The sequence below is a fragment of the Pezoporus flaviventris genome, unplaced genomic scaffold (genome assembly GCF_033815535.1).
Source record: "Pezoporus flaviventris isolate CSIRO_AGI_PZ_B2104156 unplaced genomic scaffold, CSIRO_AGI_Pfla_v1 ptg000005l, whole genome shotgun sequence".
Taxonomy (NCBI): domain Eukaryota; kingdom Metazoa; phylum Chordata; class Aves; order Psittaciformes; family Psittacidae; genus Pezoporus; species Pezoporus flaviventris.
This window is the reverse complement of record NW_026892553.1, coordinates 21,533,552-21,549,718: the sequence shown is the minus strand read 5'-3', so window position 1 is coordinate 21,549,718 and position 16,167 is coordinate 21,533,552. Positions and strand designations below refer to the sequence as shown.

Here is a 16,167-nt window from a genome sequence, read left to right as displayed (position 1 = left end):
CCTGGGATGGACCAGCTGGAGAGCGATGCCGTGGTGGCTGTGGGCAGAGCAGGAGGCGAGTGACATGCAGTAGGTGTTTTATTTGCTCCCCCTGGGTTGACAGGCCCCAGCCCAGCCCTGCTCACAGCGCCCCTGCTCCCAGGAGCACAGGCTGTGGCTGAGCCATGTTCACGGAGCCCCTCTCATGCTGGCCGTGGGGTTCATGCCACAAGCCTGGCAAGGCCCACAGACAGAGCCACCACCCATGCACTGCCCATCCCAGAGCATCCTACCAGGCCCTGTTCACACTGCCAAGTCTGCCCCTCGCACCTTCCTGTGGGACCCACTGGCCACCCCTAGCCATGCACCCGCCTTCTTCAGGGGTGCTAGGCTGGGGGGGGTTCTGCCAGGTGCTGCAGGGCTGCTGCTGCCAGGCAGGGTGACGCAGGAGCTGCAGGGCTCTGCAGGACCACCAGGACTGGGCAGGATGCAGGACTTGGGGCCTGGCCCCTTGCAGCACTTGGTGAAACCCAGATGGTAGATCTCCACCATGTTGAGCAGCAAGGACACGCAGGCCACTGCCAGCATGAAGAGGATGAAGATGGTCTTCTCGGTGGGCCGGGAGATGTAGCAGTTGACGGTGTTGGGGCAGGGCCAGCGGCTGCAGGTGTAGAGGGGCTTCAGCTGGAACCCATACAAGGCGTACTGGCCCACAATGAAGCCGACCTCCAAGAGAGCCTTGAAGACAACATTGCAGACATAGGTCCTCAGGATGGCTCCCTGCATGCAGACCTGTCCCCGCGTGTCCCTGGCAGGGAGCTGGGGTTGCCTTGAGCGCTGCCGCCGGGCCCTGCTGATGGGCCGTGCCACCGCTTGCTGCTGCGCCTTCTGCTCAAGATGCACCAGGTGCAGGATGTGGCCCAGGTACACGAGGCTGGGGGTGGAGACGAAGATGATCTGCAGGACCCAGAAGTGGAGGTGGGAGATGGGGAAGGTGCTGTCGTAACAGGCGTTCTGGCAGCCAGGCTGCTGTGTGTCACAGGAGAATCCAGAGAGCTCATCACCCCAGACACGCTCAGCGGCAGCCCCAAGCACCAGGATGCGGAAGACGAAGAGGACAGTGAGCCAGACCTTCCCCACCACCGTGGAGTGCTCCTGGGCATTCTCCAGCAGCCGCCCCAGCAGGCTCCAGTCCCCCATGGCACGTGCCGCTGTGCCCTGCAAGACAGCCGCCCTCCAGCCGTGACCACCCTGCAACCCACCGAGCAACCACCCCGTCCGCTGGCTAGGCAGATGTACAGGGACACGACCCAAGGCTGCCCCTGGGCTGTCCTCACCCTACATCCCATGGGACCTCCTAACCTGTCGTGGGGAGGGCAGCAGGAGCAAAGACCTCCGGCAGAGAGCAGCCCAGCCGAGCTGGGAGCACCGTGGGGGCAATGCGGCAAGGGGACCCCTCACCGTTGGCCAGCACGTGGGGCAGAGCCCACTGCTCCCGCGCTGTCGGCTCCCCTCGGCAAGGTGGTGTGGGTGCTGCAAGGCCCCTTCCCGGCTGGTCCCTGGCTCCTCGGTGGGATGCGGATGGGTCTGCCTGGCTCTGCCTGGCTCTTGATAGGTGCAGGGTTATGGGGGCATGAGGGAGCTGTGTGCCCCATTGGTGGCTCTCACAGTGACTGGCAGAGGGAACAGCCACTGCAGAAATATATTACCTCTATTTTTGGTCTGGGCACTTTTCTAAATATATTCGGGGCTGCAGGGGCTGGTGCTGGGGGAGCGTGAGCCCTTGGACACTGCTCAATGCCACCCAGGGGTCACTTGCTCCTTCATGACAGCTGCCAGGGCATCATGGCCATAACCCAACCTGGGCACTGCAGCACCCACAGCCCCGGGGGGCACCCATCTAGGCTAGGGTGCAGGGGCAGGCACCCTACACTGGCACCCAAGCCCCTGGCATGTCCCATCCAGAGCAGAAAGGAGGGAGGCAGTGCCTGAGAAACGAGATTTAATGGCCCCAGATGCCCTCCTGGACATCCAGAAACGCCGGACTGGCACCTGAGGGATGCTGTTCCTCAGGGGCAGGGACAGCACAGGGCCACGGGGCAGCTTTGGGGCAGGGGCAAGGGCTGGGGCCAGCACAGTGCTAGCCCTAGCAGGCAGAGCAGCGATCGCCCTTCTCCGGCAGCCCGGGGTTGCGCCGCAGCATGTCCTTAAGGGAGCCATCCTGCTCCGTCAGCAGCTGGTTGATCTCGTTCTGCTTGTACTCGGAGGAGAGCTTGTGCCCATAGAAGGAGCCCTTCCCTGATGGGTTGGAGTCGTGCTGGCCTCGGCGGGCACAGGCCCTCACCACCAGGTAGACCAGCTCCGCCATGTTGAGGACAATGCAGATGCTGGAGGTGACCAGCATGAAGACGGTGAAGATGGTCTTCTCTGTGGGCCGGGAGATGAAGCAGTCAACGGTGTTGGGGCAGGGGTAAGCCTCGCACTTGACCAGCCGCATCATCTGATAGCCCGGGTAGAGCATGTAGAAGATGTACATAAACACAGCCTCGAAGAGCAGCCTGAAGACCACACTGCAGACGTACGTCCACCACAGAGAACCTGATATGCGCATCTTGTGTTTCTTCACCTCCTCCATGTGCTTGGGATCTGCATGCCCCGTCAGCACCAGCAGCTTCTTTTCTTGATGCTGCTGGTAGGCCACGTGCATGGCCACGAGAAGGGCTGGCGTGGTGACGAGGATGAGCTGCAGGGCCCACAGACGGATATGGGAGATAGGGAAGAAGTGGTCATAGCAGACACTGTTGCAGCCAGGCTGCTGGGTGTTGCAGGTGAAGGCGGACTTCTCATCCCCCCACACGCTCTCTGCTGCCACCACGAGCACCATTATCCGGAAGATGAAGATGACGGAGAGCCAGATGCGCCCGATGGCAGTGGAGTGGCGGTTCACCCCGCTCAGCACTGTGTACAGGCCGGCCCAGTTCATCGTTCCTCACGTCTGCAGGAGCCAGCAGCAAGAGAGTGTTAGGAGTGGGAAGGGCCCCTGGCTGTCCCAGCCCTAGTGGCACAGCTCCAGCAGGAAGCAGTGCACTGCCGCAGCCCTGGGAGGTGGGCAGCAAGATGGACAGACCGCAGTGTGGCTCCCAATGCTGACGCGGCTCAGGGCAGGCAGGACACGGGTTGGTGCCAGCTGCTCCTGCCCTGCCACCCCACACTGCCATAGGGATCCTAACCCACGGCTGCCACAGAGGACGGAGGTGAAGCTCCCACACCTTTGCAGGGATGCCCAGTCCACACCCAGCACTGAGCTCTCTGCTAGCGATGGACCCAAAGACCTGCACAGGCTCCTCTGCACCAGCACCTCCCTGCTCTCGTCTCCCCATTCCCTGCAGCAGTGGGGCCAAGGAACCTCAAGCTGGCAGTTGCAAAGCCATACATTGCCACCCTCCTAGTGCCGTCCCTGCCTGGGGGGCATGGGGTGACCCCACATCCCAAGCACAGACCCCACCACCCTGTTGGGACCACCCACCAGCACTGAGCAGCCCCAGGAGCTGCTTCCCACCCTCAGCACGAGGCTGGGACCTGCCCCCGGCCACCCCTGGTGTGGAGGGTCCCGGCAGCGCATACCTGCCAGTGAGAAAGGGTCCTCGCAAGCTGCCCCCAGTGGCCCCTCTAAGGTCTCATGTCTCCCACCAGAGAGCTCTGCTCCGCCTGCCCTCGTCCCTGTCCGCCACTGCCCTGCACTGGAAGTCATATGCTGCTTTATAAACTATTTACATACAATGAGGCCTTTATCGGCCCCTGAACAACACACTTTAGCATTCAGATCCAACACCCTGACTTCCGCCCACCCTGGCCAAACAAAGTGCCTGTGTGTTGCATTCCCTCCACACAGCCCCACACCCGCTCCCCCCCCCAGCCCTGCACTGGCCATGGTCTCCCCTGACCACTGGCTATGGGGTGCTCATCGCTCTGCCCATCAGGACCTGTGCCACAGGCACCACCGGGCTGGATGGACACCCTGCTACATGCCCACCCTGCAGGGACGGCGCAGGGCATCATGACTGGAGCTGGGGTCTGGCTGCTCCCCAGCATGGTGCTTAGCAGTCTGTGGGGACCTGTGGGGCTGAATGAGCTGGGTACAGCCCCCATGGGTCCCCCATGTTCTTGAGGCTCTGCTACCAGGGGATTGATTCAGCAGTGACAGCTGTGAGGGTGCTGGAACTGCCTGGACCAGGCACGTTCAGGCTGGAATAGAGCGATGCCATGTCCAGCTGTTCCAGCGACCCCTTGCAGTGCTTCTGGAGTCTCCTCCAGAGCTCTCTGATCTTCCAGACTGGGTCAGGCTCTCTTAGAATGAAACAGAATGGTTTGGGTTGGAAGGGACCTTAAAGCTCCTCCAGCTCCAACCCCTGCCACGGGCAGGGACACCTTCCACTGGAGCAGCTTGCTCCAAGCCCCTGTGTCCAACCTGGCCTTGAGCACTGCCACGGATGGGGCAGCCACAGCTTCTCCGGGCACCCTGTGCCAAACCCTCAGCACCCCCACAGGGAAGAGCTTCTCCCTAATGTCTAATCTAAATCTCCCCTCTGTGACACATATCCCTTGGGTTTTGTCCCCAGCTTCAACTGAGGAGCAGCGCATCCAGTAAAATCTACCAGATGGGGACCTGCAGATTGGTGGGGCAACAATGCCACCCCAGTGGTACCTTCACCCCTTATCCCAAGGTGAGAGTGCCTGGAGCTCCAGGAACAGTGGTGGGCAAAGCCCCTCTGGTGGAGCTGAGGGGAGGGCAGTAGGTGCCCTAGCCAAGCTTTGCTCCTTGCTCTATAGTCACCAGAGCTCCAGCATCCCTGGCTCTACCCTCCCCAGACCATGGCCAAGCCCTTTGAGGCCCCCACCCTGGATCCCCCACTGCCCCCCCCCCCCCTCCCCCCCAGTCTGGAGGTGAGTGGCCAGCGCCGCAGCTGTGCTGTGCCCCCCAGGCTCTCACCTCAGCGCCAGGACAGGCAAAGCTCTCGGGAGCGCAGTGGCCACAGCCTCCACGCAGCACCCTGGACTTTATACTGCCCTGCGGCGCGTCACCCCCCCTCCCAAACAGCCTCGCTGCTTCCAGGACCTGCTCCCTGCCAAGTAAACACCGCCGCTGGGTCCGGCCGGGCTCAGCCGAAGCACCCCACGGGACAGCCCCTGTGCGGGAGGCCCCTCAAGCTCTCAGACCCCCCCGCCGCTATCCCCGCTGTACGTGTCCTCCCTGCCACGTGCCCTGCGAACTCCGCACATGCCCCACGGCGGGGCCCCGCTCTGCACCCGGAGCACCTTGATCTGCTGCCGCAGGCTGCCGGCTGGTCCCCGGGAAGCCACCAACACCCAGATTTAATGTGTAAAAGCGCCGCGGGGAGAAGGCAAACAGCCGGTCAACGATTAACCGGGCTAACGGCCCGCTCCAAGGTCCCGCCGCCCAACACCCTGCGAGGCGCCGGGACGCGGCGACCCTGCCCCGACGTGGGCTGTGGGGACCCCGCACGGAACCCCCGGCACGGAGCTCCCCGGCACGGAGCTCCCCGCACAGACCCCCCGCATGGGGACGGCGGGGTGGCACCGTGGGGCGGTGGGGCGAGGGGAGGTCCCTCCGCAGCGTGGCGGGTGTGTGGGACAGCGGGGGCCGGGGGTGGCCGGGCGGATGCGGAGCGGGTGGGGCCGGCCGGGGCCGCAATCTCGGCCCGCGATAAGCCTCTGGGTGAGTCAGCAGCGCCCGGGGGGAGCGGGAGCGGCTGTAACCGCCGGCACCGCCCTGGACAGCGATCCCGGGGCTCGGGACCCTCTGCGGGACCCGAGGGACCTGCCCGGAGCGGGGTACGGGGGAAGGGATGCGCCTGGGAAGTGACTGCGAGAAGGCAGAGGGGACAGTATGGGCAAGAGGCTAGAGGGGCCAGGGAGGGGACGGGGCATTGGGGAGTCCTGGTGGGGGGGTCAGACTGGTGGGCACTGGGGGGTTTGGCGGGTCTGGTGCAGGAGTCAGGCTTGGGGGGGAGCACTCGGGGTGACGGGAGCCAGGCCGCGGGGTCTGGGGGCAGCGGGGCCGGCGGGCTCGTGGTCGCCACTTGCGCCCGCCGTGGCAGTAGGGGGCGCTGCGGGGCCGGGCCGAGGGACGGCGGGGCCGCGCGCGCCCGAGGGGGCTCAGCGCGTGGGAACGGGCCTGAGAGCACCCTAAAAAGGGGAGAAAACCCCGTGTCAGCGCGAGGCGGGAGCTGCTGCCCCCACTGCTGCCCCCACTGCTGCCCCCACTGCTGCCCCCCACTGCTACCCCCACTGCTGCGCCCTCACTGCTACCCCCACTGCTACCCCCCACTGCTGCCCCCCACTGCTACCCCCACTGCTGCCCCCACACTGCTACCCCCCACTGCTGCCCCCCACTGCTACCCCCACTGCTGCCCCCACACTGCTACCCCCACTGCTGCCCCCCACTGCTACCCCCACTGCTGCCCCCACACTGCTACCCCCACTGCTGCCCCCACACTGCTACCCCCACTGCTGCCCCCCACTGCTACCCCCACTGCTGCCCCCACACTGCTACCCCCACTGCTGCCCCCACACTGCTACCCCCCACTGCTGCCCCCACACTGCTACCCCCCACTGCTGCCCCCACACTGCTACCCCCACTGCTGCCCCCACACTGCTACCCCCCACTGCTGCCCCCACACTGCTACCCCCACTGCTGCCCCCACACTGCTACCCCCACTGCTGCCCCCACACTGCTACCCCCCACTGCTGCCCCCCACTGCTACCCCCACTGCTACCCCCACTGCTGCGCCCTCACTGCTACCCCCCACTGCTACCCCCCACTGCTGCCCCCCCACTGCTACCCCCACTGCTGCCCCCCCACTGCTACCCCCACTGCTGCCCCCCCACTGCTACCCCCACTGCTACCCCCACTGCTGCCCCCCCACTGCTACCCCCACTGCTGCCCCCCCACTGCTACCCCCACTGCTGCCCCCACACTGCTACCCCCACTGCTGCCCCCACACTGCTACCCCCACTGCTGCCCCCACACTGCTGCCTGCCCACTGCTGCCCGCTGCCCCCCCCCCCACTGCTGCCCGCTGTCTGCCTGCTGCTGCCCACCCGCTGTCGTCACCGGGAGGTTATGGGAGGACCAGAAGCGCCGGAGATGGGCGGAAGCGGGCAGTACCCTCCCCTGCCTGGGGCGGCCGCTGACCTCCGGGCCCGGTCTCCGGCACTGGCACCCGTTAGCAAAGCGCTTGTGCAAAAGCCGCCGGTCAAGGGCGGGCTGTACGATGCCTGGAGCTGAAGCTGCCTCCAGTGAGCGGAAAACTGCCCCACCTGTGCCCATAGGGGCCAGTAACGGGCTCTTTGTTAATGACGTTAATTGCGAAGTTAATTGGGTATCTGAAGTTCTGAAGTTGCAAGTGAAGAGCTCGAGGATGTGGGCACATCGCATGCAGACAAGCTGATGAGATGGGCAGGGCTGGGCCAACATCTGGATGGTGGGACCAGAGTGATGCGGCTAATGGCACCTTGCTAGGGAGAGACCTCAGAGCCCAGCAGCCTGCGAGGAAACCCAGCTCCAACCACTGCTGAAACATCCCCACTGCCAGGAGGCAATGGATGCTGCAGAGCAGGCTCTCAGAACTCCCTTGCTCCTGCTGTCCTGCCCAGGGCAGGGGTGGCCCCAAGCATGGCTCAGCCTGGATGGCTGTGGATGGTGGATGGTGTGTGTGTATGGGTGTGGATGGTGTAGGGGCCACCAGGCATCTAGGCTTGAGCTGATGGCAGGACAGGAGTCTCTGGATCAACGCTGCTGTCCTCAGAGAGACAAACCCCCTGGTTTGAGTTTTACCTCTACTTGGGAAGGGCATTGGCAGCAGGTGAGCACAGAAATCCTTTGTGCCACTGCAGCATGGAGCAGAGTGGGTTGCAGCACATGGTGTAACAGCTTGTCCTGCCACTGGTAGGTCTGCTGTCCTGGGTGCATCAGGGACCAGGACACTGTCCCAGTGATGCTGCTGTGCAGAGCAGCATCCCTGCCCTCCTGCTGGCTGTGGCTCCTGGAGCAGGAAAGAGCCATGCACAGTTCACTCATCCCCTCCCCATGCCAGGGACACCTTTGTGGTAGTTTCCTCATGTTTCTCTTTGACAGCAGCCCTGAAGATCATAGAATGGTTTGGGTTGGAAGGGACCTTAAAACTCATCCAGTTCCAACCCCTGCCACAGGCACGGGCACCTTCCACTAAAGTAGGTTGCTCCAAGCCCCTTCCAACTTGTCCTTGAACACTGCCATGGATGAGGCAGCCACAGCTTCTCTGGGCAATGTCCTCTGAAGCTGAGGATGTCCCACAGTCATCACAGAGATGTTAGCGGCATGTACCCTCTGGGACACAGTGTCCCCTGGGCTTTGTCAGGTCTCAAAAAAAACGCTGCTAATGGTCAAGGACACCCTGGACAGATGGCAGGCTCAGGAGTTTTGCAAAGACAGTAGCATAATAGCAACGTGTCATCTGTCACCAGATTACCCTTGGGGTTCTAGCTGGGGTGGCCGTGCTGGAACATAGGGACAGCAGGCAGCTAGGGCTGTGCAAGGATGAGAAAGGAGGACAGAACAGCAGGGCAAGCCCCTGTTGTGGGGCAGGGAGGCATCTCCCCTTCAAAAGGGCACTAGGCACCACAGTGTAGGCAGCTGGCGATGCCAACATCACCTGGATGGGCCACTGGCCACCAGGCAGGGCTGGGAACATGGCAAGGGAGCTGTTGTTGGAGCTTTGCTGTGGAGCATCAGTATTTCTATGGAAACCTGACCCTGTGGCCTGATGTGAGTTTTTCACCTTGGTTTCTCTCCCAGCTGGTCATTAGCCAGGGGCACTTGGTGGCTGCAGTGGAGGGCACTGGGATGGCAGCCATGGGGCTGCCAGGTGGTTTGGATCAGAGCAGCCAGCAGTTGGGGCAGCACTGGAAGGGGCTTCAGGTCTGGATTCAGATGAGCAGCTCCCCTTTGCCCAGAGAGATGAGCCTGCAGGGAGCAGTTCTGTCTGTTGGCATGGAAAAGACCAGGGGAAAGCAGCCCAAGCACTGGGCAGGAGTCCCATCTGCACATCACAGCCCCATCACAGCTCGGCTCTGTGGCTACTGCACCGCAGTGTCCCTGCCCTTGGTGGCACAGCACAGCATGGCATGTCACCCGGCCCAACACTGGCACCTTCCCCACCCTCTCCATGTGCCCCATGGTGAGGGGTCCACCACCATCTCTGGCTGGTGCTCCCAGGCCATGCCCATGCTGCGGGCCGTGTGCTGCTGTTCCAGAGCATAGGGCACAGGGTGGCAGGGGCTGCAGGCCCCCTGCATTGGGCAGCACTGGGGGATCTGGCACAGGGGCTGGAGGACAGTGATGAGTGGGGTGACATGCCAGTGGCACTGTAGCTGCAGTGGGCCCCTGGGACAGCAGGGCAGAGCCCTCCATGCAGCTCCCCCCCCACCGTCCCTTGCCTGCCACCTGCCCCCTGCCCCTCTGGCTTGGGGCTCAGCCCTGGTTCTGCTGCCTGCATGCTGCCTGCAGGCAATTCAGGCCCCCATGCCTGGTTTCCATGGCAACTCCAGTTGAAATTACATTAAAAAGAAATGAAACCAGCAGCTTTTCTGTTTGGCAAGCAGGGGGAAGGGAGCTGGGTTGGGAAAAATGGTGGGGTAGGGGAAGATGAGATCCCACATGGTTGTGGTGGGACAGCAGGGCTGGTGGCATGAGGGGACCCCCCCCCACTGCAGCACCTGGGTCCCACAGTGCTGGTTTGCATGTGTGCTGTGCTGGGGTGATCCCAGGATCCTCCTGCTGCACCCACAGTGTGGGTGCCACAGACATGGGGACTGCCCAGACCCCCTGCCAGCAGGCACAGCCACGGCCCCCACCCAGCCTGGAAGCGCCCAGCCCCTGCACACTCCAAGAAGACGTTAAGACACACTACTATTAAAAATATCACTTCTGTTTTATTTGGACTTTGTTACTTTGCGCGGGTGACAGGGTATAAATACATTCTCCAATGAGGATCCTCAGCCCTGCCCGGGGCCGTGGGAGGGCGCAGGGCCAGGGTGTGCTGGCCGCAGGTCGTAGGGCCAGCCGGCACCGGTGCGTCACGGCCGCCAGCTCTGGCAGCGTCTGCCAGCCGGACCGACTGCACAGGGACGAGTTATGGTGTCCCCACAGGACCCGATCCTTCCTCATGCCTCCCCAGGCCCTGCCCTGGGGGCCAGTGCCCACCATGGGGGGAGCTGAGACTGAGCTGTCCCATGTGGGCTCCCACACCCAGATGCACCAAAACCTTGAGCGCTGCCACCCGCAGCTGCCTGCGGTTCCATGGCCACCACCAGCCCAGCGGGTGTCCCAGCCCCATCACCCCCAGTTGCCCGCTCAAGCAGCTCTGCTGTAAACCAGCTGCATGCCCCTGATGCCAGAGCTGCGGTCACCCCACGATGGGGGGAAGGCCCCAGCCGAAGCAAGGTGGGCGGCAGAGTAGCTGTAGGTGAACAGCTTCACCCTAACCCTGCCAGTGCCCCCAGTGCTGCACACCATGCCGCAAGCTGCAAACCCCTGGCGGGCAGGGAGGGCACAGCTGCCTGCGGGCAGTGGTGAAGAGACCTGGGATGCTCCCAGGGGAGCAGGGTAGGCTGGGGACCACTGGGACATGGTGCTGAGGGTCTGCCCTGGTTTCCGGGGTGCAGGCAGATGGTACTCACAGCAGTTGATGCCCCTGTGGGGTGGTGGGTGGCAGAGGCTGTGGTGGCAGCAGGGAGTCCAGCCCATGGGGTTGGCTGTTTGGCTGAGACACGCGGGCACGGGCGACAGAGGAGGGAGAATATCAAAAATACAAAAGAGGGCAGGAGGCAGCACCCTGCCTCGTGCCCGCAGGGGCCGTGGGGCGCCAGCACCGTGTGCACAAGCTGGCTTCCAACTGGCTTTTTATTTTGTATCAAGAACACTTGGTTTTAAAATCTTTACAAAGGACAAAACGCGGCGACTCCGTTAGTTGTGTAAAGAACTAAAGATCTGCTTAAAAAACGTCTCTGCAAAGAGAAACAACTGACACAAAAGAGATTCTCTGCAGCGCAAAGAGGGGTGGATGTGCCAAGTCTCCAGCCAGGGGCTCTGCGCCCAGGGTCCCCAGCCCCCGGCACTGGCCCCAGCGCCTGCACCCAGCACGAGGCCAGGTCTCTGGCCCCTGCCTGCTCCCTCTGCCTGCAGCACCATGGCCCACGGCTGCTTCCCAACACAGGGAAGGAGCCGATTCCAGGGCACTGGGGATGCCAAGCTGCCCAAGGATGCTGCGCACCAGTTGATGGGATGCCCAGCCCCACTCCTCGCTCCTCATCCATCCAGAGGTGCTCAGCAGGCAGAGCGCTGGAGATGTGATCGCCCTGGGGGAGGCACAGCCCTGGTGCAGGGAGCCCCGCGGCTGCAGCCAGCGGCGGGGTCCCCTCCTGCCTGCCTGTGCCAGGGCATGGGCGCAGGGGCGGCGCTGTGTCCCCCCTGCATCCCAGCAGCGCCCCCAGGCGACCCATGGGGGAGCAGGGAGAGTCAAAGCACTTCTCGAGAGTTAGATAGGAGCGAAAGAAAGCGCTGGGGGGGAGCGGGCCCCGGCCGCGCTGGCACCCCGCAGGCCTCCGGCTGCAGAGCCGCACCGTCCACGGCACTGCCTCTCCGCCCGGGGAGCTCCGCTGGCCCCGGCAGTCCCTCTGCCAGTGTCTGTGCGTGCATGTGCGTGCGTGCATGCGTGTGCGCAGGTGGCGGGCGGCTATACCCGCGTGGTGGAGTGTGAGTGCGGGAGCCCCGTGCTGTTGAAGCCGGCGGTGAAGGTGTTGTAGGGGTGCAGGGTCTGCAGCCCCACCAGCGAGTTGGGGATCATAGTGATGGTGTTGGGGGTCATGAGCGGGATGTCATCTGGAGAGCGGCGCAGGGTGAGGGTGTAGTCGGGCAGAGCAGCCAGGCGCAGGGCATCGTGAGGCGGCACAGCCTCGCACTCGTGGTGGCCCTGGCTCACCTGCAAGGACGGCATCTCCTCGTCCGGCGCATGGGCCATGTCGTTGGCGGCGCCACGCTGGGGGCTGGGCTGCCGGTGCGTGTCCTGCCGGCGCTTGTCCTTGCGGTAGTAGAGGGCGGCAAAGGCCAGCACGTTGAGGAAGAGAAGGGAGGCGCCCACGGCGATGGTGACGCTCAGCTCCGTGGAGTAGTCACGCGGGCTCTCGAGCAGGGTGCCTGCCTCTTGCTCTGGGCTCCACTTCTCCTTCCCGTTGTCACTGTTGTAGGCAGGTGAGATGGCAGGGCGCTTGGTGGTCCAGATCTTGCCATTGGGACGGCGGGTGATGTGGGAGTTCTGCGTGGTGTCAGGGGGTGGCACTTTGGTGGTGGTGGAGGTGTAGTGGAACATATCGTGCAGGTTGTACAGGTGAGGGACGAGGTGCTTCCAGAAAGCCACCTTGGTGGCACGGTAGTGGTCACGTACCCGTGGCTTCAGCCCGATGTGCAGGTACAGCTGGTCACGGGGGTTGTACTTGGACCAGGCCACCTCCTCAAACCGATTGGCCTTGGTGTGGATGAACTTGGTGTCCTGGGGGACGGGCTTGTTGGGGTCCCTGCAAAACACAGGCAAAACAGAGCTAGCACTGGGAAAAACAGAGATGAGGAAGGAGAGCTGGACACAGAAATGGAAGCTGTGGGAACCTTTGCCAGTGGTGGCAGAGGGGGGGATGGTGAAAGGTCCTGCATAGCTGGGCAGCACTCCAATCCCGATCAAGTCTCATGCACAACGACCAATGGCCAACCAACCTCCCCACCCTGTGCTTGGGGGGGTTCCTGTTCCAGGGCCTAGCCTACGCTCAGCTTTTCTTTGTGCCCTGACCCCACTGGAGGTGAAGCACACAAACCTCTGGGCACAGGGGCTTCAGTGCTCCACACCAGGCAGGACCCCCCCCGAACAGCTCCAAAGGGTGCAGCTTCAGTAAGTGCAGATCCCCCAGGCGCAGCACCCGTCCCCACTCACCCTGTCTTGGCAAAGTTGGTCCAGTAGGTCATCACCACAGCGCTGAGCATGATGTCGTTCTTGGAGAAGTTGCAGGGAAAGAGATCTGTGGGGCCAATCATGGGGATCCCGAACACGTAAGGCACCTCATCCCCGTGGGCTGCGTCAGACCACGCAGGCTTCATCAGGCTCTGGCAGTGGTGATAGAAGGCGTAGAAGTAGGTGGGGGAGCCATAGCGGGCATGCAGGTCGGCAGTCACCACCGATGGCTCTACCCACTGGTGGTCAGTGAAGAGGGCCACCAGAGTCTTGCGACGTGTCTCAGGGTTGTCCCTGTCGGCCCAGTCTGTGTACATGAACTTGATGGTCTCCCGTAAGGTGTCCTTGCCCTCAGGGTAGCCATACAAGTTGTCTACAAAGTTGGAGACTGAATAGTCAAAATCACTGCCCGAGACACCATCCTCAGGGTCCACCACACCCTCCACGAACTTCAGGCCCTCCCCTTGGTTGACCCCCAGCATGATATCATAGTTGAGGAACTCGCCCTGCTCCATCAGGATCTCTGGGTCATCTGGGATCACATCCCCATCAATGACAGGCCCAAAGGCCACGTGGTAGCGAGCTGGCTGGATGTCTTGCTCCACCAGCTCCTTGGCACTCTTCTGCCGCAGGCAGTCCACCATGTCCACTGTGTCCAGCACGTTGCAACCCACCTTGTCAGCCAGCATGCTGGTGTACTTCACGGGCTGGTAGTTCACTGCCCAGCTGGAGAGTGCGGAGCCGCTCTGGATGATGGCTCTCTGGAAGAGACCTGGAAGACAGGCAAGGGGCAGAGGAAGCTCACAGTGCCGTTCCAACACCCCAGCGCTGCAGTGTGGGATGCAGCATAGGGAAGACATTGATGCCCTTGGACCCCTGCAAGGAGCCAGCGCTCCAGCCCATACCTGGCCCTGACCCGCCCTGTGCTGCCTTCTGAGGCAGGCTCGCACAGAGGGTCAGCTCAGGGCCACTGAGTGGCCGGGTGATGACTGGGCATGCAGCAGGTTCTCTTGGCAGCAACCAAGCACTGCTGTGCCTGGCACCCCTCTGCTGTGGGGAGGAGCGGGGCCATGGCTACATCACAGCCTGGCCCCACTGAGCAGCTCATGCTGTCCAGCCACCCCAGGGTGTCCTGAGCCCCGAGGGCATGTGCACTCAGAGCATCCTCCAGCCCAGGGTGGCCTCATGGAGCAGCGTGGCTGCAGGCGGGCAGCAGCGGGAGAGTTAATGCCTGCTTGGGGACAATTAACCCTGCATGTTCCACCCTACTGCTTTGTCAGGGTCCCCCTCACCCCCCTCCCTGCCGCTTCCTGCCCAGCTGGGGCTGCTCGGTGCCAATCCGGCCCTGCAGAAGCACGCTGCCAGTTGCACAAAGAGGGCCTTTCTGCCACCGGGAACACGGAGGGAGTGGACTTTCGCCCTGGAAAACGGGGCCACAAAGGCCCTGGCCCAGGCGGAGGAATGTGTGGCTACGCTCCAACCCCATGTCAATGGCGCTTGTGCTAGGAATACAAAGGGCGGTGAGGAAGTGGAGCCTCCGGGGCCATGAAAGGCAGCCAGGCTTGGGGTGCACCCTGGGGTCCCTGCTTCTGGGCCAGCCCTCTCTGGCACCCTGGGTGCTGCCTGCACCCTTGTCAGACCCTGACACTAGCTTGTCATGAGGGACTGTCTCAGGTGGTCCCTGAAAGCTGCTGGCACAGCAGGATGGTGGCTGTGAGGCTGCCCCTGGCCCCCTGAATCATGGAGTGCCTGCATGAAACTCCCCGTGCAGCCAAGGCCATGTCACCCTGCAGGGGAAAGCATGCACCTTCCTCCAGCAGAAGTGTTTGGAGGCTCCTGGCTCCCAGCCACCATGCCCATAGCTCTTGTCTGTACGCACAGTCCTTGCTCTGCCAAGTACCTGATATACAGTCCCATGCACTGGGATAAAGGGAAGTCACAAGCTCTGTTTGTCACCTCCTGCTGCCCTAGAAAGCTGTAACCAGCCCACAGGCTGGAGACTGGCCATGGGCTTGCTTGCTTTGCAGCATCACCCACGTGCCAAAGGGCTAGGATGGAGGTTTCCTGTCTCTCAGGAGATGCTGTCCCAGCAACAGCTATCACTCCCTGCCAGCAGCATCACTTCCCAGATGGACCCACCCGACTGGGCTGTGGCGCTGCTCACCCCTGTCTGCCGAAGCACAGGCAGCTGGTGTCACCAACTGGCTGTGTCCCTCATGGAGTCCCTTTGCTGTGTCTCAGCATGGCCATGTCCTGATCCAGGAGGACCCAGGAGTCTGTGAGAGCCCAGTCCTGCCGTGCCCTCCTGCTCCATGCCAGCACCCTACTGAAGCCCAATAAGCATCCCAGGGAGGCATCGCCACCCTGCAGCTCACACCAGAGCTCTCCAGCCTGCTGGGGCCCAGGCAGGAAGATGCAGCTCTGTCTTCCCTGTCTGTTCCCCTCCAAGCTGAGGGTCCCGACGCATCCCAGGTCCTGCAGAGCTGGCTGCCACAGCAGAGTGGAGCCAAACAGTGGGCCCAGGGCTGTGCCAAGTGGTGCCTCGTGCTGCAGACTGCCACCAGCTCTTGACTTCCCCTTTGCTTTGCACAGGAGCTGAGACTAGAAACACCTCTGGGGTTGTCTGCACCAAGCCCCACTCCAAGCAGGATGCTGGGTGCCTTGTCCAGTTGAGGATGGATTACACACAGAGCTGGCAGTGAAGGGCACCAGCCCCCACAGAGCAGGAGATGGGGCAAAGGAAGTATAAGAGGTTTGCACAGCAGTGACTGCTCTTGACCCAGCATGGCTTGGGGAGAGAAGCAGCACTTCGGTGAGGAACCAACCCACCTACATGGGCTGAGGCTGGCAGGGAAGCCATGGGTGTCCCTGGCAGCCAGACACAGCATGTGCTGCAACAGCCTCCAGCATCTGCCTCTTGTAGCACCTGGCAGAGCAGGCACAAATTAGCAGCTTCATTAATAGCTCTTGATCAAAATGAGTTTTATTTTGATGCAATAAAAACAAATCTGCTTGGTCTTCATGGTGCATCTCAGCGCAGTTTCCCTAACCTGCTCCAGTGCCAGCTGCCCTGTCCCTGGGAGGATGGGTGCTCTGGAGCAGAGCTTTTTTGAGGTCATTTCATGGCCTTT

The 16,167-nt window shown here is 62.7% G+C and overlaps 3 protein-coding genes across 9 annotated transcripts in view; all 3 read right to left on the bottom strand.

Moving 5' to 3' along the window:
- Nucleotides 1-60: 60 nt before the first annotated feature.
- Nucleotides 61-1,828, bottom strand: LOC133265617 (gap junction alpha-3 protein-like). Its single transcript, XM_061446337.1, has one exon. It carries the CDS (start codon nt 1,177-1,179, stop codon nt 283-285), a length of 897 nt encoding a protein of 298 aa, XP_061302321.1. The 5' UTR covers nt 1,180-1,828; the 3' UTR covers nt 61-282.
- Nucleotides 1,829-1,964: 136 nt separating this feature from the next.
- GJB1 (gap junction protein beta 1) lies at nt 1,965-5,322 on the bottom strand. 2 transcript variants are annotated; one of them, XM_061446338.1, is made up of 3 exons: nt 4,970-5,321; nt 3,604-3,719; nt 1,965-2,974 (listed from the first exon to the last, which is right to left on the bottom strand). In XM_061446338.1, the coding sequence occupies exon 3, from the start codon at nt 2,960-2,962 to the stop codon at nt 2,126-2,128; it is 837 nt and encodes a 278-aa protein (XP_061302322.1). In that variant the 5' UTR covers nt 2,963-2,974; nt 3,604-3,719; nt 4,970-5,321; the 3' UTR covers nt 1,965-2,125. The 2 variants fall into 2 exon arrangements, with proteins under 2 accessions (XP_061302322.1, XP_061302323.1); XM_061446339.1 differs by lacking the exon at nt 3,604-3,719 and having other exon boundaries at nt 4,970-5,322.
- A 5,601-nt stretch (nt 5,323-10,923) lies between these two features.
- NLGN3 (neuroligin 3) overlaps nt 10,924-16,167 on the bottom strand; it is a 41,277-nt gene continuing 36,033 nt past the window's right edge. For all 6 annotated transcript variants that reach the window (XM_061446321.1, XM_061446325.1, XM_061446326.1 and 3 more), the window contains 2 exons: nt 13,019-13,808; nt 10,924-12,611 (listed from right to left, as the gene is read on the bottom strand). In XM_061446321.1, coding sequence (XP_061302305.1) covers nt 11,774-12,611; nt 13,019-13,808 — 1,628 coding nt within the window. In that variant the 3' untranslated portion in view covers nt 10,924-11,773. The remainder of the gene's footprint in view (nt 12,612-13,018; nt 13,809-16,167) is intronic.